Source organism: Rosa chinensis, chromosome 1 (assembly GCF_002994745.2).
Source record: "Rosa chinensis cultivar Old Blush chromosome 1, RchiOBHm-V2, whole genome shotgun sequence".
Lineage (NCBI taxonomy): Eukaryota > Viridiplantae > Streptophyta > Magnoliopsida > Rosales > Rosaceae > Rosa > Rosa chinensis.
In genome coordinates, this window is record NC_037088.1 from 40397853 (window position 1) to 40424896 (window position 27044).

The 27044-nt window shown below is 39.1% G+C and overlaps 1 protein-coding gene, 1 long non-coding RNA gene and 2 pseudogenes across 2 annotated transcripts; all 4 read right to left on the bottom strand.

Moving 5' to 3' along the window:
* Positions 1-292: 292 nt before the first annotated feature.
* On the bottom strand, positions 293-6835 carry LOC112174379 (annotated as a pseudogene).
* Positions 6836-12202: 5367 nt separating this feature from the next.
* LOC112174411 lies at positions 12203-15558 on the bottom strand (annotated as a pseudogene).
* A 2767-nt stretch (positions 15559-18325) lies between these two features.
* LOC112182664 lies at positions 18326-24748 on the bottom strand. The gene is made up of 9 exons (XR_005805412.1): positions 24135-24748; positions 23904-24015; positions 23708-23811; positions 23552-23635; positions 23110-23167; positions 22926-23011; positions 18990-19138; positions 18754-18888; positions 18326-18661 (listed from the first exon to the last, which is right to left on the bottom strand). It is a non-coding gene; the product is annotated as an uncharacterized LOC112182664 (long non-coding RNA).
* On the bottom strand, positions 24746-26906 carry LOC112166797 (putative disease resistance RPP13-like protein 1). The gene is made up of 2 exons (XM_040506647.1): positions 24873-26906; positions 24746-24787 (listed from the first exon to the last, which is right to left on the bottom strand). The coding sequence occupies exons 1-2, from the start codon at positions 26904-26906 to the stop codon at positions 24746-24748; spliced, it is 2076 nt and encodes a 691-aa protein (XP_040362581.1).
* Positions 26907-27044: the final 138 nt, after the last annotated feature.

Consider the following 27044-nt stretch of genomic DNA (forward strand, 5'->3'; position numbering starts at 1 on the left):
TCACAAGTTATATGTGAAAGCTTCATTTTCCGATAAAGAGATAACTCTGATAACTCCGTAAATTATTGTATGTTTTTTCAGTGTGGTGCATTCGAAAGATGTCATTACCTTTCTCATCTGATTATCCCCAATTCAAAACTAGTTCTTTAAGAAATTTCTTGTCCCTTAAAATGTTGGCCTCCAAACTGCTGCCATGAACAATATTACCAAGGCCCGCAAATTTTGAAGCTTCTTCAACTCTAGAATGTTAGGCTCTGCGGTATGTTTGTCTAGCACAAACTTGCTCGTGAATTTTTTTGTAATAATAGTCAAATTTTTCATACATAAAACATTCAATTACTCACCATTCCTCTCTAAGTCCATATTCGTTCACTGCAACTCCTTTCATAGGGCATACAAATTGTACATGTTTTACAACGAATGAATAGGATCTGTTGTACCAAAGAATGAGACAGTATGTAGTAGGATAACTCTCTGTGAGTTGGAAATCATGAAGCACCAAAAAAGGCAGAGGCAGAGGCAGAGAGGTTGAGATACCTAAGCCTTGTAAAGTTCCTAATGGCAGTAGGAATTTGGGAGTAATTGAAGTAATTATCAGAGAGGTCCAGCTTCTGAAGATGAACTAGACGAAAGAGGCGGTTGCTGGAGTTGACAGAGCCATAGAGACAACTGCTACTAAGATGAAGGCCAATGATATGACCAGTCTCTTCATCACATTCGACATCCTCCGATAAGCAGCAGCTGCTATTTTCTCCTTCAGGTTTCCATGATGAAGTCTTTGGATGAGCACCATTATAGATAAAGCTCTGCTTGAATTGCACCATGGCAAGAATATGACTGCAAAGAGGAAAATCAGTCAGCCATCACAACATAAAGAAGTAACAGAACTAGTTTCAAACGCATAGACAAGAGAAACCCAATATAGGATATATGTTTTGAAACTTTTTGAGTATTGAATATACGGAAAATTCTTCAATGGAAGTAAATGTAGGAGGGTTTTATACGCTTGAATGGGGTGAGATCAAGTCCTTGTAATTGAGTCAAGCCTATCAACAAAGAAGATCAAGAGTATATATTTAATTTACACTCCACATTAAATATTAGTTATGGTTAAAGTCGACAACATATGTCAGTAGATAAAGACACGCAACCACTCATATAATCATCACTTGGCAGAAAAGTAGCACAACCTAATCTGTTCTACGTTTGTTTGCCAAAAAATTTAACTGTTCTGTTTTGTTGCTGCAGTATATATGCTAAAGAGTTCCATTTCTTCTTCAGCATTAAAGAGTTCCATTTCTTCTTCAGCATTCATTTCCATATGAAAGGCACATATCTAGTATAAAACTTGCAATATAACAAACAATGGAAAAGAAAAGCAAACCCATATCCTACCTCTAATCCGGTTAACCAAGATAGTCGCAAAAGGAGATTGTATCAGCACATTCCGTTTTTGTAATGCTGAGTTGAAATTACTACAAGAGGTTGGTCTACCACTGCAATGGTCTATTCTACCAATTGATGTACCGATGCACTAATATACTGAAAACTCTCCTAAATTTAGTTGGAGGCATTGCAAAATCTCATTTTCATTTGACTAAAACTCTGCTCTGTAGTTTATTCATATATACACACATAATGTACTTCGCAGAATTTTCTTCCACATTTCACCTACACATGCTATAATTGCTACTTGCATCAGCTCATAATCATAGTTATTATAGAATATAGATTATCCAAAACCTTAATTAACAATTGGTTTTCATCCTTTGCATTCAATTTTTATGTGCTATAGGTGTCATCTTTCTAATTGCAATTATCAAAGATAAAATATAAAAGTAATCCATCGAATCAGCAATTAAAAACATAATCCAGTTACTAAGTGGTGGTTGAGGACTGTATACCAGGTTATCCTCCTTGTGACTGAAACAGACTTCTCCAAAATCAGAAAATGACTTCCTCTCTCTGCCTTCATTTTCTGCATCTCACACCAAACCACACCAAGTCTTATTAGCATTTTGCTATAACCAAAAATAAAACTTTATGCTCTTGACAACTTAGGAATTTTCTGCCCAAATCCAAAAGCCAAATTGCTTTTTCATTGGAATAATAAAGAAACCATTCACCAAAAAAAAAAAATTAAATAAATAAAGTAATAAAGAAACCTTTCAAACCAATTTTGAATTAGAATCTTACCCAGCCAAAATTCCACTCCTCTTCAACCTCCAATTAGGGCTCTGCAATCTCAATCGGACAATTCCGTCAAGGTTTGTCCTTTTCTAATATCAAGGTAGTCAGCAAAATTGTGTTTTCTAGAAAGTCTTTGATGAAAGACCGAGTCAGTTCAACTAGAACGAAGTGAAGAGAGATCAGAAGAGTGCAAGTATTGACTAACCCAAAATTGGCTCTCATCTCTCTGTGATTTTCATTCTACTTGGAAATAGTGTGAACAGTCTGCAACTTCAAATAAGAAGAGAAGCTGTGCAGAAATAGAAGCAGCAAATCAGCAATTGCCTACAAGAGTGAAGAGGTGAGTAAAGCTAAATCAACTGAGAAAGAATTTGAGAATTACGCTTACAACTCAGACGTCAAGACATGACAATATTGGTCCTGCGAGCAATCTTAACCTTGGCCTATCTATCTGTCTTAACATATCAAGAAATGTTGCTCACTTTCCACGAAACTGCTGCATATCAAGAAACAGGGCAGAAAGAAGACACATTAATTTTCCAGCTTTTCAAAGTATCAATTGACAACAACATATATATTGCCAGTATCAACAGACTGAATCGGGAAGAGCAAAGACCAGAATTGGGATGTGCGACATACCTTAAGAAATTGGAAATGGTCTGTTTCTCCTTCATATGGCATGTCCTTGTCAAACCCATCGATCATGAGTTCAAGCAAGACCCTAGAACTGTGGAATCAACAATGAGTTCAAACAATAGGATCTTACACGCAAAATATGCAAGCCCTCTGAGACATGGCCAAATTGATCAGAATGCAACCCCTCTGTCGTTGTCATCTCGTTACCAAATTGATATGCGCTTGATGTGAGCAATCTTGGGCCAATCTTCACCCGTCTCTCTTTGGCACCCATTGATAAATGGATCAGAAAGAGAAGCGGGTAGTCCACTATCTGGCAAGCACTGCGGAGCAGGGCAACGCCAAATCTCCAATCGAGAAAGAGAAGTAGGTAGCCCACTATCTGGCAAGCACCGGAGTGCAGGGCAATAAGCTATAACCAATTTTTGAAGAGAGTTGAGATGGCCAAACCACTTGGCCCCGTCGATAATCTCACAATTCAGACGGAAGATCAGGAGATGTGTGAGAGTGCTGGGAACATCCCCTCCTCTCTTGACAATCTTTCAAGAGAGGTGAGTGTTCGGAGACCCTTGTTCAGATTCTGCATTCACTTTTCTACGATGATGATAAGTGATTTTAACTTTGACGGGAATCCATCTTTGCATTCCAAATCTAGGCAATCTATCACTTCCAAAGACTCGAGAGATGGGAGACTGTCTGGCGCTAATCTCCCGGTAAGATTGGGACAGTGAAATACTTGAAGTTCAACAAGATTAGGAAAAACCGCACCTTCATTATTGTCACCTCCAACATAAGACCATTCTTGCCACCCACTCATATTGTAGAATTGTAAAGCCCGTAGGGACCTAAATGGTGTATTCACACAAGTAATAGTGTTGCCGTCACCATAATAGAATTCAGAACCTATGGACACCACTCCATCTAACCCATTGATATGAAGCTCTTTGAGGGAAGGTAGCTGTCCCAATGGTGGCAAGGAGATACAATTCGCACAGTCATGAAATTCAAGATAAACAAGAGCAGAGGAAGAATAAAATCCTGACCAACCTGGAAACATTTTGCCTCCATAACCTTGAATTGTAAGCCTTTCCAGGTTCAGGTGAGGTTGGAGCTTCTCAAGCACTTCTCTTTCTTCTACAGTATTGCCTTTTTCACTCCAATACCGTAGTCCTCTCCAATCCAAAACCAGTTCCTTAAGAAACTTCTTGTCCCTCAGTATGTAGGCCTCCAAACCGCTGCTATGCACAAGCCCTGAGATACAAAGTCTTCCACGCAATTTTTCAAGCTTCTTTAACTCTGGCAAATTATCCCCCGCAGTGTGTTTGTCTAGCACAAACTTCGGTAGCATCTGGAGCTCTTTCAACTTACCCATTTGTGGTGGCATCTTTTTTAACTTTATCTCTGTAATATCCAGATGGCTCAAGTTGATCAATCTTCCCAAGCAGGGTGCCAGCTCAGTAAGGCGGCCACAGTTTGACAACAACAATACTTGCAAGTTATACAAAGTACAAATTGTATCAGGTAACTTTTCGATGTAACTGTGAGACAAGTCCAAGTGCTTAAGATGTTTCAAGTTGCTAATTGAATCAGGCAATTCCTTTTCAGTGAACCATGATAACTTGAGCATTCTTAAACATTGAAACTTTGGCAATAGCTCATCTAATCCTTTGCCAAAAAGTTCGTTCATCAGAAAGGTACGCAAATATTTAGCTTGCTGTAAATCCTCACATATCTTAATGTCATCACCATAATTTGTCATATATGAAAAATGACGAGTCTTGCTCAAAATGTTGGGTGAATCAGTGCGCTTCCACCTAAGACAAAATTCTCCGGATACAAAGCTTGCTAAATCATTGATAAGGTCATGCATGATGAAAGTAGTTTCATAGAGACTTGATGAAAGCTGAAAAAATGACCTGGAGATTAGATCATTGAAGTAGTCTTGTCCAATTTCTTCTGCTGTTTTGTTTTGTTTAGGTTGTAAGAGATCTTCAGCCTTCCACAAGTAAACCAATTCTGATGTTCTGAACTCATAGTTCTTAGAAAATATCGAACAATGTGCAAAACAACGCTTGAGATGTGAAGGCAGATTCATATAGCTCAACCAAAGAGATGGCAGAATCTCACTTTCCAGAGGCAACTCCACATATCACTGTTCAATATACTTTCCCATTCCTCCACTAACAATTTAGAACATAAGAGACCCCCAAGGGACTTAATAGCCAAAGGAAGACCATTGCACTTTTGAACAATTTGTCTACCGATTTCTTTAAGATGTGAGTGTGCACCAACACCTGCATTTTTGAAGGCATGTTTTTTGAATAACGACCAGCTATCTTCCTCAGACATTAGCATGAGACGGTGAGCTTCAAGGTTACCCATCATACGTGCAACATTTTCATCGCGTGTTGTGACAATAATCTTGCTTCCAAGTGCTCCAAACTCAAGGGGACGCATTAAGAATTCCAACTGGTTATAATTCTTGTTCCAGATGTCATCAAGAACAAAGAAGAACCTTCTTCCCACCAAAGTTTCCTGCAACTTTGACTGAAGCAGATCTAGGTTTGTGATTTCACAAGCTTCTGATGAGGGACTCATAAATGTGTTTTGAGATCCTAAAAACATCAAATTCTTTTGAAACGCAAACCCATGCTTGAATGTCAAAATGTTGCTTGACTCTAACATCGTTGTACAGAAACTGGGCAAGGGTGGTCTTTCCAATCCCACCCATACCCACAATAGGAATCACACCTATTTCATTGCCAGTCTCATCATCTGATAGCAATAATTTAACCAATGTTTCTTTCTCTTCATCTCTTCCATATACAGACTTTTCTACCAAAGAAGTTGACGGTATTGTTTGTGATACCTTGTATCCAGCACTTGCTTCCATACCCAAGGCATCTCTTCTCCGCTCCGTAATGGAGTCTAGTCTGTTAAGAACTTCCTCTACCCTCGGGTATATTAATGCTGGGTCAAAAGCATGAGATGGAGTAGAGATGAGTTCTTGTACCTTACTCGTGCTACTCCCACATTCGTGTTCTATCTTTTGCCTCAACGCTTCTGTTTTGATCTCCTGCAACAGGTCCTCAGCATCATAGACAACCTCTTTAAGCTTATGGAGCCATGGCTTCACAGTTGTTGGGAATTTCAGTTGCTTCCCCTCGGCATCATCAAGAATAGGGTCAACAGATAACAGCTTCTCCTCTAATTCCTTCTGGACATGGCTTAGGGGCACACGGCCTATCCGGTGCTGGATCACTTTAACAATATTTTGGATAAACTGAGACTCGTGCCTACAAATTGCAATCAAAACAAAAATATATCTTACAAGCTAGCCAGCTATGCATGTATATACAGTTGTTAGTAATTACTCAAGGCTTTAGTTTTGATAAATCTACGTACCCATCAGCTTCATTTTGTAGAACCATTCCTCCTAGATCTGCAACTTCTTTAAGCGCTGCCCTCCATATTCTCATTTTACTCGACGACTGAGTTTTCTTGTGTCTAGTAAGTGCTTTTGCAACACTTCCAGTCTGCTTCCTCACTTGAGATGGATCAATGTCGTAGAAGACAGGTAAAACGACATGCTTGGAGGTCCTCTTGTGTTCAAGGATCATAACAAGCTCGTCGAGGCACCATTTGGAAGAGGCATAGTCTTTCGAAAACACAATGACAGAACTTCGTGATTGTTGAATGGCTTTCTCTAGTTCTTCCTTGATATTTTCCCCTTTCTCGAGTCGGTCATCCCGGAAAGTATCAAATCGTGCGTTGACAAGGGCTGTGTGGAGGTGATCCGTGAAGTTCTTTCGAGTGTCCTCACCTCTAAAGCTCAAGAATACGTCATAGCTAAATGGATAAGGAGAGGTAGTATATTTGGAAAGGGAGGCCTTGTGACCTCGGAACTGAGCCATGGATGAACCAACAAATCAAAATCTCAGAGTTATGGTACGTGGTTAATTTTTCAGTTGAGTGGGAACTGGGTTTTTTAGATCAGCTGAAAAACTTGGTATCCATGGACCATGATTAGCTGGAAACGTGTAAATAATTATAATTAATATTTAATAAGGAATCAGATGGAGATGAGAACACGGGATTTTTTTTTTTGATGACAGAACACGGGATTGAACCACTTAATATAATAAGGTTAGCAACATGTTTCTCCGATCTGTCCCAATTTTCTTTTATTAAATGGAGACCTAAACGTCTGCAAGGAAACAACAAAGAAAGAGAACAAAGTAAATATATATTCATGTTATTAGCAGTTGCCAGTTCTTACAGAGAAGCCTTATTAGCTGTGAAGTAGTCAAGCATGTTTACCGTGAAATCATTAAGGTTGCTGATGTTCTTTCCAAAATTTATCTGGAAGCACCACGAAGTGCAACCTCCCCCATGAGGAATATTGATGATCAATAGTTTTATGATGATAGTTTTGGCTCTGTTTTTTTTTTTTTTTTTTTTTTTTTTTTTTTTTTTTTTTTTTCAGGGCATTGGCCCCAAATTATACAGAAAAGAGTGCGTGAAATATAGACCATTTTCAAAAAAGAATAAAATATAGTCAGAATAAAAAAGATTAATAATAATATCTAGCCCACAAGTTCTCAAACAATGACGTGTTGTAACCCAATGAAGACTTCATCCTTTTTCCTAGAATTACAACTTAATGCATATATTTTTTTTTTTAGAAGAAAATTTCTTTATTCAATCAAATGAAAACCAAACTACAAACGGCGGGAATGACCGGTGGTGGACAAGAACTCCCCACTCTCCTCCCTACTAACCGAACAAGTTATGGGTCTATCATTATCAATGACATCCATGAGCCAACTGGGCCCAACCCCTAACTAACTATACCTCCCGTTACCTCGAGCTACAACACCTGCCACTTCATGAGCCAGCCATATTAGCCACCCGTACCACATGATGGATCCCTTGAATCTCCAAAGCACCCAACAGCATGCGGATCCTTTCTACTAGCAATCCCTCATCAGCAAGACATTCTTTAGAGCCATTAACTAACCTTACAGCCTCCAGACAATCCATTTCCACCCGTAGGTCTCTCCACCCACGCACTACTGCCCATTCCAAACCTTTTAGAACACATAAAAGCTCCGCAGCTCGTGGTTTTAACCTCCCAGAGATCCCCTCACCCATAGCTTCCACAAGCCTTCCTTCACTATTTCGACAAATCCAACCAATACCAACTTGGCCCCCAATTGCCATTGTTGATGTCATAATTTGGTTTGCCAAATACTTTTGACTTTTCAACCCACTCCACGTAGGACGCGTTGAAATGTCAAAGAGTCCACGCAAGACTCCGACCTTTCAACGCACTTAAATCTTTCGTCAAGAAAGAAAAGATAATCCTAAGACGGAAATAACCATGGCTAGTGAGATGTTTCACTTTGGTACTCCAAGTCTTCAACCTTAGATCTCCACCTCTTAAGTCCTGGATGGTCACCATATGATTGATTCACCATCTTGGATGGCAAGACAAAAGCATATCATGACCTCACTATCAGGGAAACATAATCCAAAGGAATCAAGAGACTCAACCCCAAGAACAAGAGTTTGACCTCCAAGCTTAAAACCCTCGACCTCTAAGGATCATGACCATGAGCTCCAAGGCTAAAGCATCGACCTCTAGGTTCACAATTAGTAGTTATCATGAAGAGACATGTAGCACCAATTAAGGCCAAATCTCACCAACCATGCCAAGTGTCGAATTCTGACATGAAGCATGGCTCTTAGGCATGGCGTAAGAGTAATTCAAGGAAAAGGGAAGCTTGGATAGGCGACACCCGTCTCTTAACCCTTCACCAACCAAATCAGACCACAACGTGGTGACACGTGTCATCGAATATGTCAAACTCATACCTTGGAGTGTCAGTAAGCAGGAATTACAGGCTAACACCCCGATTTTAGGGAATAGCCCATACCGTCCCTTTCCACCTCAACTACTCCTTCTCCTATAAATATCAATCCTTCACAAGCAGAAGGGGGCACTTCAACTCTCTCTTCTCTCCCAAAGCTATGCCAAAATGCATAGTCTCTTCTCTCTCTTTCTCTATTGACATGTCAACTTCATTCTTATGTCAAAATGCTTAAGCATTATTCTTTCTTCTCCAATCTCCATAAATGTTCAAGCACACTTATCTAACTTAGGCATCGGAGTGTGTTTGGCCGGCCTTAGGCTGGTCCTCTGGTAACCTTCCATCCCTTCACATTTGCAGGTCCTTTCCATAGAGGTCCGCCAACTCGAGGCAGTGGATGCCCAACATAAGGTGAAGGAAGTCTGAGGCGAGGCTACCAGTTTCACCCAACCAAGGAGTGTGGAGGCCCAACACCAGGTGAAGGAAGTCTGAGGCGAGGCTATCAGCTTCACCCAACAAGAGAGCTGTTATGATGAACCTCCTCCAACTTCAAGTGGTGGACGTCCAACGTCGTGAAGAAGACGATATAAGCCCGAGCTAGACTATCAGTTTCGCTCAACAACGGAGTATGGAGGCCCAACACCAGGTGAAGAAAGTCTGAGGCGAGGCTACCAATTTCACCCAACCAAGGAGTGTGGAGGCCCAACACCAGGTGAAGGAAGTCCGAGGCGAGGCTATCAGTTTCACCCAACCAAGGAGAGTGGAGGCCCAACATAAGGTGAAGGACAGCGGTGTTCACCTGGTCAGTTGCTGACCAAAAAAATTATGCTCAACAATCCTTAGATTTACATCCAAGGGTGGAAAACAAAACACCTCAACTTACTAATAATTCTCTCTGCCTTTGGATTTACATCCAAGGGTGGTTGAACATTATTTTCTTGGTCAATAACTGACCAGGTGAACATTTTCGAGGTGAAGGAACCCCGTGACGTCAGGTGAAGGGAGCCCGAGACCAAACTATCAGCTTCACCCAACAAGAGAGCTGTTATGATGAACCTCCTCCAACTTCAAGTGGTGGACGTCCAACATCATGAAGAAGACGATATAAGCCTAAGGCGAATTTATCAGTTTCATCCTACAAGGGAGTAGACAACAAACGGTCATACTTCCATCTATTCTCAAGAAGGAATGATCAAGGCCTTCCCGCCTCACTCAAGAAGAAAAGAGCGGTGTCCAAGGCCAAGTGTCCAATCTTACTCAAGGAGGTCGAAGGAAGAGGACCATCGAGGTCTTACTTCAGTAGTTTAGTTTCAAGAGGTAGACGACCAAGACTAGGCATAGGACCACCAGGGCATACCTTCAGTCACAAGTAGACGACCAAGGCTACTCACGTAGTCAAACTAATCGAAGGAAAAGATAGGCTCACTTGAAGAAAACAACCCCACCACTTTTACACTTGGATTTCAACGGAACATCCATTGACTCGTTGATGCTGAAATTGGCATCAACAGCCATCACATATGCATCACAATTAAGCTTTAGAAAGCCATGCATGGGTGGAGCCCACTTGCCTCTACTTTCTACCTCATTTTCATGCATGCCCAGCTAACCATTATTATGATTAGTCTCCTGTATAATGCCAGCCCAAATGGAAGCTCCAATATCATATATAATCTGTGCAGGTCGTGCCAACTCCCCAAATTGAACAGGATTTCTCTCCTTCCAGTTACACCATAATAACACGACTAGAAACTTGATCTCATCCACAGTTAATTGTCTCATTGCATCCTTCAGGAAGCTAGAAAAATTATCCCACATACCTTGGCTCAACTTTGTGTAGAAACTCGCCTTTTCCAACACCGCAACGCTCACTGGATAGAGAAAGGTTGCGTGTAAAGGTGTTTCAGAAGATTGTTGACACCGCGAGCACATAGGATCCATTGTAATTCTCCTCAAGAACAATGCACTCTTACAAGGCATGTAACCTGTAGAACATCTCCACAGAAAATGTGACATCTTTGGAGGTATTTTAAGTTTCCAAAGATGCCGCCAGTAGTCCGTAGGAGCTGGTATAGCACCTTGGTCACTGCTTCTCTCCCTCCGCTCCTTCAACGCTAGCCAATAACCACTTTTTACTGAATATTTTCCATGTTTATTCTGGTTCCAAATCAACTTATCACACCCACCAAGTGAACCATCCCTCATGAGGAATATTGATGATCAATAGATTTATGATGATAGTTTCTGCTCTGTTTTTATTTTTATTTTTTAGAGGGCATTTTGGCCCCAAATTATACAGAAAAGAGTGAGTAAAATATAGACCATTTTCAAAAAAGAATAAAATATAGTCAGAATAAAAAGATTAATAATAATATCCAGCCCCCAAGTTCTCAAACAATGACGTGTAGTAACCCAATGAACTTGCCAAACACAAGCTTCATTCGTTTTCCTAGAATTACAACTTGATGTATATTTTGATATCTTGATTTTTAAAACTACCTTTTTGATACTTGAACTAATGTTTCGTTAGTCATTTTAGTACTTCCGTCTGTTCTATCGTTCAAAATGCTTTCATGATGTGCGTATATGACACTAATTTGATGACTATGATATAGAAAAAAGGTAAATATTTAATTGCTACGTAGATATGAAATATCAAATTTAAAAGAAACAACAAACTCCCAAAAAAAAAAAAAATCAACCACTGTTATTTGCTCTTCCTTGTTCCTCTGAACTCTCTCAGCCTTTACAAGCCAGAATCTGGGGATTTTCCAGGTCATGGACTCGTGATATTATTCAATCTTAATCAAATCAAGTTGAGCTGGCGACCTTAATAGATACCTATTAAAATAGCGAACAAAAATTTTAACCTCCCATTTCACGTGGTGTGACGAGGTCCACGGATCACAAAATAGTCCAAGATGGAGGGCCAACAACCATTGTTTTTTTGTTAATAAAAGACGAACAACCGCTAATATCCTGACGTCCTTGGTCTTTAAAAACTCACAAGGAATTGCCATGTTTTCGTATTAATTATGAAACTCTTAATATTTACGGTCCTTGGTCCATGATCAACGATTGGGATAATTACAGTACCATTACTGTTATATCTTCTATTGCAGATACAGCTATTGCAAACTGCGCAATGCTTTTCTGTACTATTTCTATGTGTGCTCCTCGAAAGTTGAGGCCATTATTAGTAATCTTGCCATCGCTGCAAAAGTTTACCCAGCAATGTATGGGGCTGTAGGTAGATCATCGAAGTAGCACCAAAACGTAGTGATGTAAACACCTCTCGTGTCCTAATAAGTCCAAGAGTTGATACAGTCCGCAAAAGAACTTCCTTGCTGACATGTAGAATTTTTGCATATCAAAGACCAAAGAACACAGTTCAAATCAATTGGCATTGCAATGATTTATTGTTTGATCGGTAGGAAATATATGTGACACTAGACTACCTCGGAACCGGAAAAGATTTTACATGTTCAGTTAGGGAAGTTCAATTCAATGGAATTGCAATACTAACGTTGCCCATGTTGTCTTCTGCACACACATATACCCAAAACTGAGAATTTGGCCAATGGATTAAATGCTCCAGAGGCAACATACAGAGCAGTGAAACAAGCTTTCATGACATTCTTCAATTTCAAATCCTATACAAAATGACTTCAATATATGGCAGTAAAGCACCTTTCGTTGCAGGTTGGAAGCATTGCATAACATCCACAGAGCTAGGGTGGGGAAACACTAGAAGCTTTGACCAGGAGAGGATCCAGAAATTGGCACATGCAGATCTAAAGTAAGAACTTCATTTTAGTACCAACATTGTCCATCTGCAACTGAAGATTAGGAAGGATTAGCAAATAACTGCATACATGAAAGAAAGAGAGCACACTGGCCAAGTTACACGACACTAAACCAATAGCTCTTAAACAATGTCATTTGAAACATCAAAATATCTGTTAAAATATCTAAACTCTAGATGTTTTCCAGTTGATCATCAGTCATTAGACCTTGCTTAGCTACTGCTCCCCTCACTGAACTCTACACACAGAGACTCACTATATGGATAGCATTGACAAAGCAGTAGAGTTTTCATAAAACCATGAGTTCTAAGACCATTTCAGTTATTATACAAGAAAAAAGAAAGTGACACGGGTATGTCCGAATGTAGCCAATCATCAGAGCCAAGTAGCCTATTATCTATGGAACTCTCAATCACTAGTGATCACTACAACCTGGGAACTTCCTTTCTGCTCTTTCCAAGTCTGGCCCTCTAGAAGATGAAGCTTTCATCAGTTAATTAGCACTCGCCCAAGGCATATAAATCCCACCAAGGAAGTTACCAACCACAGCTGGTTAACTATGTCCTGAAAGAAATCAACCAATGTAATAATCAGCGCACTTCTCCTTCACGTTTCACTCCACTTTTTAGACAAATTAATTGAAACCTCCAAAAATGATCACCCTTCTCCCCAAGGAAAAGAAAATGCGCATTTATATACCATCCATGTAACAATATGTTATGTTTAAAAGATTATCTACAATACCAAGTAAGAGTGTAATTCAAGTTATCTTTTCGTAAGTTATTAGATCCACCGACTCAATCCATCACTTGAGTAATTTAATCATGTTCACATCCCAAATATCTAGAAGACCATACTTATTGCTGCTATCAGAACAGAAACTTATATTGCTTTTTCTTGATATATTCTGTTTGTTTCACATCCATTACAATACGATTCAGTATGGTAGGGTGAAAACCTGAGGTAGAAGGATGAAAGAACAATTACCGCATGCATGCACTCATTAATGAGAAAATCTTCAAGTTCATGTACATTTGCAACATCTAACTCCTGAATTAGCTGATTATATGGTAGTATCTGGAAAAGCTCTCAAGAATATTTTAGGAAACAATATGCAGAAGGCAATATGAGACACCTGAACAAGCTAAAATAGAATATTAGTAGATAGGGAGTTAGAACGAACCCCCCCTGCCCCCAACCCGAAAAAAAATAAGGGCCGATCCGAAAGAAATCAAAACATGCATGATGCATCAGATAAGATTTGAAGGAAGAGATAAGATGAGAAAAGGATAAATTTCAATATCCGGTTTATCAGTACTTTATAAAACTACTAAGTTACATAAGTGTTTCTCCAACACAGTGCCTATGAAAATCAATCTCATAATATAGCAACTACTAGAGTCGGGCATCAGATGACTAAGACATCCAAAACCCACTATTGTTCATGGTTAGGACCTAATAAGTTTCAGACGTTCAAAATCACCAAAATAACTTTCATATCATCTAACTCTCCAGTATTTCAACAGGGATACAATCTGAATGCATTGCATTTCAAACAGTAGTGCTAATGATAAGTTGATAACTATATAAGTTTGCTCCAAGTACAGCTAAGAATGGAACTTGCCTAAAGTAGGTTAAATTGTCTTTCAATTTTTGGTTTCCTTTACATTTACTTTCAATAATGACATTTTTAAGCATATATAAGATTAAGTACGGAAGTACAGGCTTCCAGTAATTACATTCAAAACTATATAGCAAAACAACTTTGTGCAATTAGAGAAGTAAATCATCCACAACTTATGGGAAAGAAAAAGAAAAAAAGAAGAAGAGAAATATGGATAAGAATTGTGCCTTGTTTGTCACAGCCAGTGTAAGCACAGTTAACTGCCTTAGCTTTAGTGCTTGATCAGGAACCAATTGTGGAAGACGACCAGCATTACCTATGATTTAACATTGTCTCAATTTCTGATATCCCATCACAATATGCTAGGAAGAAGCTTGAATAAATAAATAATAACAGAAATGGAAGAGAAATAGTTCTCTAGGCATTTCAAAGGAAAAGGGAACTACACAACTAATCATGTTACAGTATTCAACACAGTGACTTCTTTAATCGTGAGTTCAGTTGCCAGCTGGTGGATATCACGGCCTTGAATAGATGATGAATTTTTTATGCTCCTTATTTCAGTATATTGATATACACAACCAAGGGTGAAAAGAATGTAAGGTGAACCACCTATTTGCATCCTACCTATATCTCTCACCTTATGTGGCAGCTCATGTATAATAGAAACCACCCTATCAGAATGTTCCACCAAATGATGTGGTTACGTCACATGAATAGCTACATAAGGTGTGAAGTACTGTTTAAGGTTTAGAGCTTAGTACAAGAAAATCAAAGTAATAAAGCCAACTGCCACAGAATAAAGCAGAGCATCGACCCACAAAATGAAGCATGGTTTGCATACTTACTCTTGTAATCACTCCATGTGCCGTGTGCAAACAGACGAAGCACATCCAGGTACACAGCATTCTCTGTTCCTTCAAGCTGCACAAAATCCAGTGACATAAGAACAAATGCCTATAATGATACACATAATAAGAAACTCCAATAACAAGAAACAATCCAAACTCTCTAAGGCTACACAAGAATTTGAATTCGATTTCGACACTAAACTTCATATCAATGACCTAATCCTAACAAATCAAACAAACCATTCCATCAACCAAACAAAAACTAGTCTCAGAATTTTCTACCACATCAATTGGAAACCATTATACAGAAAAATCTTCCAATCATAGCAATCAAAATCTTCCAATCAATTTGAGTTTCTAAGTAAACGTTGAACAAATAAAAAACCGAAAAAGAAATCGAGGAAAGAAAAATCGAGAACCTGAAGAAGATTAGGGAGCGCGAGAATCTCAGAGAAGGCGAAGAGGGAAGGGTGGGAGGTGGCCTCAGTGACGACGGAGGAGGCGGCGGAGCCGCTGAGAGAGGAGGCTTGCTTGACACGGTGATCAATCAGCTACTCTTGCTTTTGCTTGATGTCCATGTCTGCACGACGGAGCAAGTATAAATATATAAACAGTTCCAAACTATGAACACCAACTAAATACAAATGAAAAAAAAAAATATATGTATATATATATATATATAGTAAACTATGAGAAATAAAAGAGATGATGTTGTTCAAGCTATCACACACTCTCACAGATGATGTTGCACAAGTACTGCAATCACTGTGGTTGCTTACCATTCATCAACTTAACGGTAAACTTAAAATTACACAACAGAAAATACAGAGCAGGGCAAAAGAAAACTAGGAAAGTACAAATGCATAACCTTAAAATAGCCCCTCAGCGATTTTTGCATCCTGACCTCTCCCTTCTGATCTTTTTGATTAGTCTGATCAACATTCCAACTATATAAACAAGATTAGTCTGATCAACATTCCAACTATATATCTCAAGAAACAACTCATGCTTTTGAAACATTGCCATATCCCTCGCCAATGCAATTTTCCAATCGAATTCAATTTCAGAGCATGGATCGTTTCCTTCAACATTTGAGGGTGGAAGTTCAGCCGGAGCATTATAATCTCCACATTATCTTCTACATGACAGTGATACCAACGACTGTTTGTTACTCATTATTCAACTCTGTTCATCATATTCATGAGCATTGTTGTCATCATCAAGTGGGGCATGCGAGCAATCTTTCCTTGCAAAGGATGTGCATTAAGTTGAAGATAAAAAAAGAGAACCAAATCGCCAACTATCTAGCAAGCACTGGAGCTCAAAGCAAGATATAATCTTCAAGGTTTGGAAAGAGTTGAGATGCGCAAACCACTTGGCGCCATCCATGGTATTGAGATTCAGCCATTAGATACTGAGAGCATTGAGAGAACTGGGCAACATCTGCTCCTCCAGAAAGGAATCTACTTTTTAACATTCGTAGAAGTTAAAGTCAATTGACAAAAGGACAAAATTCAGTCTAGCCCTTGAGAAATGAAGCTTCAACAGGTATCTCTCCATTAAGGCATAGAAATCCCACCAAGCAGTAAACTACTCATGCCTAGTTACTGAGATGAACATTATGTTTAATGAGATGCTGCATGTAAAGTACAGATAACAAAGGGAGGATACATTAGCCAGCTATCCAAAAGCATGAATCCCTGGCCTAAGGCTAAAGATCAATTATATAGGTGCCTCACCAGTACTCTAGCTACATGTTGTTAACAAACTCATCAATTTACTATTATGGAAGGGAAAGGATCATATTCTTATCAATGAAGGAACAAAAGTTTATAGCCACGACCTCTAAGGTCATTAGTTCTTGGATATCAGATTCTATAGAAAAGGACTTCAAAAGTAGGGAAGTAAAGCACAACAAGGAAGGATAATAACTTTACGAGCAGCATTACATATAGTTCAACCAGGGAGATGATATCAGAGATTACACCGGCAATGGATTCCAATATCATATCTGAATGTTAAGCTCTCCTGATCGTGGAACCAAGCTCAAAACACTTATAGTTCCAATATTCATCATATAGGCTATGGAATACATGTACTGATAAACAAAAGGGATATTGTAGAAGACATACCTGATTACAAAAAATGCAATCCATATGTATGTTGATCACATTCCCATTGATAGTTATGACATGGATGTGATAAGTCTTAATCCAATCTCGTTGGCTATTTATTTGGCACCATTTTTCCAGCAAAAGACTTGCATAGATACATACATCAGAAGGTAAATTGGGGAGCCCTCTATGTCGGAAGCACTGGAGAGCAGAGCAATACTCAATCTCCAAGGCTTTAAGATAAGAGGGTAGCCCGGTATCTGGCAAGCCCTGGAGGTCAGAGCAACCTGAAATCTTCAGGGTTTCAAGAGAGTTGAGATGCACAGACCACTTGGCACCGTCCATAGTCTTAAGATTCAGACAGTAGATCTCTAGATAAGTGAGTGCTGGGCAACAGCCTCTCCTTCAGAAAGGAATCTAGCATTTCTTCACATTCATTCAAGTCAAATTCAAAGTCAAGTGACAATCTTTCAAAAGAGGCAAAATTTGGAGACCCTTCTTCACATTCTCCATATTATTTTCATTGAGCTCTTTACGTCTTTTTCTCACTATTCTTTTAGTTTTTCATAGAGCAGTAATTCGAACCTGGGACTAGACCCCTAGTTGAAGTAAAAAAAAAAAACCAGCAAACTGAAATAACACTAAGAGCATCCAAAAGTTGGGCGTAGCCCAGTTTTCCAATGCAGAATCTTTATTCAGTATGGTGCATGAATAAGAAATACCACTAAACTGAAGGAGGGAAAGTTGAACAGTTTCATTTTCTTTTCTCTGCATTCATTTCTTATGTGGAAGAATAAGGAAATGTCAGAATATCATCTTCCTAATTGCAATTATCAAAGACAAAAAAAGAGAAGTAATCCATCGAATCAACAATTGAAAAATAATCGAGTCACTAAGGGGTAGTTGAGGATTGCATACCAGGTTATCTTCCTTGAGACTGAGACAGACTTCCTCTCAGTCTGTCTAGGGTTTGTCATTTTCTGTCAGGGTTGCAATCTCAATCGGACGATTCTGTCAGGGTTTGTCATTTTCTAATTTCATGGCAACATTGGGTGTTTTTCCCTTTGTATATCCATTTTCTTAAACGCTCTCACAGTTAAGGGCCCAAACATTTTTTAAAAAAAAGAAAAAGATAGGGCTTGGACATGGGCTTTAATTACCAAGCAGTACAGAAACATCTGGTTTATTAGTTTTCATATGAAACCAAACAAGTCCAACTTGAGGACTTAGAACTGATTAGTGATTACATTGCAAGTATAGTTTTTAGGATACACTCTGTGAAAAGTTTGTACAAACCTTGTTGAAAATGTTCCATAAATGATGGAAAATTTGATTAACAAGCAATAGAAACAAGAGTCCAGTAGTGTCTCTTTATAGCTAATAGAAAGATGCTACTAACTGGAATGTGCTACTACATCTGCTCCTTTGAAGTTGAAGCCTTTGACAAATAGTTCCTCCAGCATCCTTGCAAATAGTTGCTCCAGCTATGTGAGAGGCCGAAGGTTAATTATTGAAATAAAACAAACAGCATAGACACCTATCGTGGACCTCCATATTAGCAGACATGCTGCATGTAAAGAACAGAGAAGAAAGCTCAAATCAATCGGCATTACAATGCTATTATGTATTAGTAAGAAATATATGCAACAGTTGATCGACCTGGAAGCTGGAAAAAATCTTACAGGTCCAGTTAGGGGAGTTCTAATTAATGAAGTTGCAACAATGTTGGTCCTCATGTCATCTTTTGCACGCCCGCACACAGCATCGAGATTTCATTTGATGAATTTATAGCTCCTAAGATAATAGAGAAGTGCCACAAGCTTTAAGGTCACTCTTCAATTTCAGATTATATATAAATAAAAATGATCACTTCAAATCTATAGTAAGTAAAACACCTTCAGACTTTCAGAGGCAGGCTGGCAGGATTGCGCGCTTAACATCTAGAGAGCTCAAGAAACACTAGAAGCTTTGATTAGAAGAGGTTCCAGAGGTTGGCACATGCAAATGGAAAATAGAATTCAATACTAGAACCCACTTTGTTTATCTGCAGCCGACATTAGGAAGGATTAGCATACAGAATTCACAACCTATATAATGAAACAGAACACACTGGCCAAGTTACGAGAAACTAATCCAATAGCTATTAGATAATGGCATTCATACATCCATATGTTTGTAGAAAAGCTCTGAAATCGAAGATGTTTCACTATCAATCAGCCATGAGACCTTTATTAGCTCCCAACACTCTACTCCAGTACAAACATCTAGAGATCCAATATATGGATAAGGACTAGTTTGGGATTGCTGTGACTTTTAAAAAAAACTACTGCTGTACTGTGAAAATAATCAGCTGTGAATTAAAACAGTTTCGTGTTTGGTAAATAATATTTTTAAAAGTGCTGTCAGTACATAAAACAATTGCAGAGTGTGTTTTGATCTATAACATCTTCTAAAAGCAATCTCTAGGCTGCTTCTAAAATCTACTGTCAGTGACCTATAATTTTCAATTAAAACTGTTTTTTATTTATTTACCAAACACAATAAAATCTAAAATTTTGAATAAAAACTTATTTTTTTTAAAAAAAAAAACCAATCTCAAACGGAACCTTAACAGTGACAGACAGGGAAGCGGGAGAGCTTGCAGAAAAGCACCTCAGATGAAATTCAATGACTATGATATTGCATACAACATCTAGGCCAATCTACGCATTTTACAACACTCTCCGTTGTACTTGCAAAGGCCATCGCAATTATTACACAAGAAAATACTATCCGTCCCAAGTATTGTATTATATATAAAACTCTCGATCACTACAAACAAGGACCTTCCTTTCTCATATTTCCAAGTCTAGCCCACCAAAGATAAAGCTTTTATCCTACTTCAAGTATAGAAGTCCCACCATGGATAAATTATAATAACTCTCACAGTTGGTTGCTGAGATGAGCGGTCCGGATACTGAGACAGTGAGATGGTGCATATATTGAGAGCAAAGAAGATATATTACCCAGCTTTTCCAAATTATAAAAATTCGAGGCCTGAGAGCAAAGAAGATATATTACCCAGCTTTTCTATTCGAGGCCTAAGGGTAAAGACCAACTGGAACTAAAATGCGATTATTTATTTATTCATATTTTAGACAATGTCCAATTTCAAAGTCTTTTTTTGTTTTTTTTTTTTGGTGGTTGACATGAATTAATCAGCACTCTAAGGCTGTGTTTGTTTCCTGGGACTGGACTGGACTGGACTACCTTATGTAATAAAATTAGACTTATCCCACGTTTGGCACACACAATGACTCATTTAAATGAGATAACAGAGTCCCTGCATCAGCTCCGCACCTTCTTACACAGACCCCCCAAAAATCACCGGACTGTGGAAGGTAGGGCTTCAACAACGCTCATTAGTCTGTCCTCTCTTTCGCGCGAAGCCACATCTCTCCATCTCTTTCACGCGAAGCCTCGTCTCTCCACTCTCGATCGCGCTTCATCCTGCTTGAACTACTCTTCCAGGTTCAATTTCTTGTCTCTCTGATGCTCCTTTTGCTTTGATTCTGATTCCCTCTTCCCTTCAATTTCTACTGTGATTTGTTAAATTAAAGACTATGGATTGATTTTCTATTAACAATTGTTTATGGGTTGTAACAATTGGTGTCTAGGTAGCTTGATTTGCTAAGAGAATTGATCAATTTCAAGACTGGGTTTTTTTCTTTTCTTTTAACAACGTCTGTGTTTTTACCATGAAGTCTGGATTCCAGCTACTGAAGGAGTCTTGAAGGACTTGGTCAAGAAAAGGGGTCTGGATTCCAAGTTCAAGATTGACTCTGCTGGCACCATTAATTACCATGAGGTAGAGGGACGAAGAAGAAGATGGCCATGGATGGCAGCAATGCAGCAGCAACGGAGGAATTGGCCGTAGGTTGCTTCGTCTCCATCAAGACCACCTTGGGGGACGACTTCCAGGGCCAGGTCATCACCTTCGACCGCCCCTCCAACATCCTCATCCTTCAAGAGGGTTTGAAAGGAGGGCCTAAGCGGAACATCAGGCTACTCAAGGCCAACTATATCAATGAGTTGAGCTATTTGGGTCAAGCTGAAGACCCACTTGACATTAAGAACTGTTACCTTGATCTTAATAGTCTCAGAGCCAGAGATACTCAGGTAGTTTACTTGCTACCCAATTTGGAGTTTTGTTGAATACTTGTTAATCCAAGTGTTTAGAGGATGTTAAGTCATGAAGAACCCAATTGTGAATTTAGTTGAATAATGTAGTGTTTGGTGTGTTTAATTGCAGACAAGCAGAGGCAGAGTGTGAGAGGATCGGAGTTAGTGTCACCAGCCAGGCTCAGAACATTTTCGATGCCTTGTCTAAGACGTGAGTGCTTTGCTCTTTCTTCTTAAGTTAGTTTGGAGCTAAACATATGATGTAATGCTCATTGCTAGTGTTAAATAAGCTGCATTTTTGGATTCATGGTCATTCAATTTAGTAATGCTCTGATACTTGTTTTCGTGCAAAATGCAAGCAATTGTTTGTGGAGGGCAGATTTGGTTGAACTTTGTAATGAGGTGTTGCTCTAATGTTTTGTTTCTAAAGTAGCTTAAGGGTTAAAGTTTCTGGGGTTTTAGGCTGTCTGTAGAACTATGGAGTCACTGATGGATGCAAAATCAAAACTTTCTAACTTTCAAGACATAAATCATAATAAAGTTAGCTCTAGATTGTGACTTGTGAAATTTGTAATTCGTAAGTTTGTAGAAGTTATGTTGTCTGGACTGATTGTCATGGTGGTGATCAGGCTTCCAGTACGCTGGGACAAGACTGTCATAGTTGTGATGAATGAGGTTCGTGTGAGCAGTCCATATCTTCCCTAGTCTGTCAGTGGAGGAACTCCTGCTGCCAATGATCGGGTGAAGAAAGTGCTTGAGTTGGAGAAGACTTTTCCCTCAAGGGATAAGTCATTGTGGGTATGTTTGTGTACTCGGCCTTCTCTGAGGGGAGCATTATCTTTTTTTTTTAAGACATGTGCAGCTCAAGATAAATTGTTTAATCATGGTGGTAAAATTGATTAAATGCAAGTACGGTGGTGTGGTGGTCTTGCTGTCAAGACGTAAGACCAAGCATGAAGTGTTGTAGTATGGTTTTGCTTTTTAAGCTTGGAGATCATAATTTATTTGCATGACAACTTTGTTTTCTGAGCATGAACTCGAAAAGAGTAGTTTATTTGCAAATGTGGGAGACATGCTTTTTAAGCATGAACTCGAAGAACAAGAATGAAAGATTGTTTAATTGCATTGTGGTGGTCTTTCTTGGTGATTTCTTCCTCGTATAAATACAGGTTCTGTGGTTCTTGTTGCTATTGAGTATAGTTTGATTTTCAATCCTTTGGTTGTAAAAAAGTTGGTCCAATATTTTTAGTCCAATACACAAACAAACATGGAATAGGACTATTTTGACTATTCCGCTCTTTAGTCCTAAGCAGTACCAAACATGGGTCTTGTATTAGCATAGCATATCCTAAGCTAGAAGAGTCCTAGACTACTATAAAAAATAAGGTGGGGGGTAATAGTCCCACGTAACAAACACAACCTACATACATGCCTTTAACAAAACTTATCGAGTGATATGCCAGTACGGACAGTTCTTATCAATCAAAGTGCAACACTGTTTGATCATGTGTTGTCTGTTGCCATGGACACCAAGTTTGAGGTAATTAATTCTCGATTTTGCAAATACGACAGAAGAACTGAATTATGGAAGCACAAAGAACCACAAGGAACTTTGTAGCCAAAAAAAATAAAAAATAAAAATAAAAAGCACCACAAGGAAGTAAAATTACCTTCAGTGGCAGCACTGCAACTGGGACTATCAGGACATCGCATGGCTTAGTTCACCTCTCTCTCTATCTTTTCCAAAATGCACGGCCTAAGGCCAAACATCAAATGGAACATAGAGATAAGCAATAACCTTTAGTTAAGACCATTAATTCTTGAATTCCACATTCGAAACAAAAGTGAAAATACCTTTAGTGGTAACGCTGCATATAATTGCAACGTACAACTTTCACAGAGCTGATATACACTGGCAAAGGAAAACAGAAAAACCATTACTATCAGCTCGATCCTGAAGCTGCGGTCAGACGAGAATCTAGAAGTTACATGCAAAAAAAAGAGCACACTCGAGACTACTAAAGATATTTATGATCGAGTAAACTATAACTGTACACTCAATTGCTTATTTTACTTTATGGTTCCACACTGTGTGGCATAGTTTTTATAGTCTTTCAATGAGGAAATGGAAGACACTATTGTGGACTCCAATTCAAACATTGTTGTAGAAATTCATCACACCCCAATGTTGTGTAACAATGAAAAAGATCAAAAGATGCATAGATGTATTAGGTGGTAAAGTTATGCTAGATTAATTAGCTTGAGTTTTAAGTTTTTGTGGTACTAGCTTATTTACCTCGATCGACTCTCCCACATTTTGTGTGGCAGGCTTGTGAAGACTAAATTGAAAGAGCAACTTTAAAAGCCTTCTAGAAAGTCTCTGATGAAAGACCAAGTCAGTTCAACTAGAACGAACTGAAGAGAGATCAGAAGACTGCAAGTATTGACTGACCCAAAATTGGCTCTCATCTCTCTGTGATTTGCATTCTGCTTGGAAACAGTGTGAATGAGTGGAGGAGATAAAGAACAGTCTGCAAGTTCAGATAAGAAGAGAAGCTGTGCAAAAATAGAAGCAGTAAATCAGAAATTGCCTACTAGAGTGAAAAGGTGAATGAACCTAATCAACTGAGAGAGAATTTGATAATTACGCTTATAACTCAGACATCAAGACAAGGCAATATTGGTCCTGCGAGCAATCTTAACCTTGGCCTATCTCTGTCTTAACATATCAAGAAATTTTGCCCACTTTCCACGAAACTGCTGCATATCAAGAAACAGGGCAGAAAGTACACACAAGATTACCCAGCTTTTCAAAGTATCAATTGACAACAACATATATATTCCCAGTATCAATAGACTAAATTGGGAAGGGCAAATACCAGAATTGAGATGTGCAACATATGGCATGTCGTTGTCAAACCCATCGATCATCAGATCAAGCAAGACCCAAGAACTGTGGAATCAACAACGAGTTCAAACAATAGGATCTTACACGCAGAATATGCAAGCCCTCTGAGACATGGCCAAGTTGATCAGAATGCAACCCCTCTGTCGTTGTCAGATCATTACAAACCGATAAATATGCTCTTGATGTGAGCAATCTTGGGCCAATATTCACCGTTTCCTCTTCGGCACCGTTTCTGAAGCAAAGGACATCCACTGATTTGTAGATAAGTAATAGAAGAGGGTAGCCCACTATCTGGCAAGCACCGGAGCGCAGGGCATTTAAATATATTTAATTTTCGAAGAGAGTTGAGATGGCCAAACCACTTGGCGCCGTCGATGGTCTCACAATTCAGACGGCCGATACTGAGATATGTAAGAGTGCTGGGAAACATCCCCTCCTGCTCCTCCGCAAACCAATCTACATTTTCGTCGCAGTCAAAATCAAGTGACAATCTTTCAAGAGAGGTGAGTGTTCGGAGACTCTTGTTCAGATTCTGCATACTCTTTGCATTCACTTTTTTACAGTCGATGATTTCAAGTGATGTCAACTTTGACGGGAATCCATCTTCCGGAAAACATTCGAATTCTGGGCAATCCCATACCCTCAAAAACTCAAGAGATGAGAGACTGTCTGACGCTAATCTCCCGGTAAGATTGGGACAGTTTGATACTTCAAGTTGAAAAAGATTAGGAAAAACCCCACCTTCATTATTGTCACCTCCAACATAAGACCATTCTTGCCACCCACTCATATTGTAGAATTGTAAATACTGTAGAGATCTAAATGGTTTATTGACACGAGTAGTAGTATTGCCGTCACCATAATAGAATTCAGAACCTATGGACACCACTCCATGTAACCCAGAAATATCAAGCTCTCTGAGGGAAGGTAGCTGTCCCAATGGTGGCAAGGAGATACAGTTCACACAATTTTCAAGTATAAGATAAACAAGAGCAGAGGAAGAATAATATCCTGACCAACCTGGAAACATTTCGCCTCCATAACCTTTAATTGTAAGCCTCCCCAGGTTCAGGTGAGGTTGGAGCTTCTCAAGCACTTCTCTTTCTTCTACAGTATTATTGCCTTCTTCACTTGAATCCCTTCCTCTCCAATCCAAAACCAGTTCCTTAAGATACGTCTTGTCCCTCAGCATGTAGGCCTCCAAACCGCTGCTATGCACAAGCCCTGAGATACGAAGTGTTCCACGCAATTTTTCAAGCTTCTTTAACTCCGCCAAATTATCCCCAGTGTGTTCGTCTAGCACAAACTCTGGTAGCATCTGGAGGTCTTTCAACTTACCCATTTGTGGTGGCATCTTTTTTAACTTTGTCTGTGTAATATCCAGATGGCTCAAATTGATCAATCTTCCCAAGTTGTCTGGCAGTTCAGTAAGAATTCGACACTTGCGCAACAATATTGCTTGCAAATTATACAGAGTACAAATTGTATCAGGTAACTTTCTAATGGGAGTTTCAGACATGTCCAAGTGCCTTAGATGTTTCATGTTGTTAATCGAATCAGGCAATTCCTTAATATCATACAATGATAAATTCAACACTCTTAAACATTGTAGTTTTGGCAATACCTCAAATAGTACTTCTTGGAATTTCTCTTTATTGAATGTCCCCAGATAGCATGCATATTCAGGTACAGGTAGAAGAGTGCGCAAATATTTAGCTTGACTTATAGCCTCAAGTTTTGCAAAGCTATCACCATGTTTCTCCATATATGAGAAATGACGAGTCTTCCTCAAAATGTTGGGTGATTCACTATTCTCCCACCTAACAGAAAATTCTCCAGATACAAAATTTGCTAAATCATAAATAAGGTCATGCATGATGAAGTGTGCAGAACTTGATGACCGTTGGAAAAATGACCTTGAGATTAGATCATTAAAGTACTCTTCCCCAACTTCTTCTATCATTTTGTTCTTTTTGGGTTGCAAGAGACCCTGGGCCTTCCACAATAAAACCAGCTCTAATTTTTGAAGTCGATAACTCTTGGGAAATATCGCACAGTAGCTAAAACAAAGCTTGAGATGTGGAGGCAAATACAGATAGCTCAACCAAAGAGATGGCAGAATGTCAGTCTCCTCCTGTGTCAATACCCACATGTCACTGTCCAATATGCTTTCCCATTCCTCGGAAAATAGTTTAGAACATAAGAGACCCCCAAGGGATTTAATGGCCAAAGGAAGACCATTGCACTTTCTTACAATTTGTCTTCCTATTTCTTCAAGCTGCGAGTGTCCAGTAACTCCTCTACTTTTGAAGGCATGTTTTTCAAATAACAACCAGCTTTCTTCCTCAGATATTGGCATTAGATAGTCAGGTTGAGGTGAAAGAGTACCCATCATACTTGCAACATCCTCATTGCGTGTTGTGACAATAATCTTACTTCCATGTGCTCCAAATTTAAAGGGAAGCCTTAAGAAATCCCACCGATTATAATTCTTGTTCCAGATGTCATCGAGAACAACTAAAAACTTTTTTCCCACCAAAGCTTCCTTCAACTTTGACTGAAGCAGATTCAGAGTAAGGATTTGGCAAGCATCTGAAGTGAGTGACTCATAAATCTGTTGATAGATCCTAAGGACATCAAATTCTTCCGAAACACATGCCCATGCGTGGAGGTCAAAATGCTCTTTAACTCTGACATCGTTGTATAGAAGCTGGGCAAGGGTGGTCTTTCCGATTCCACCCATGCCCACAATAGGAATTACACTTAGCTTCTCATCATCTGATAGCAATAACTTAGTGAAGGTATCCTTCTCGTCATCTCTTCCATACACACTGGAGTCGTCTACCAAACAAGTTGAAGGTATTGTTTGTGACACTCGGTG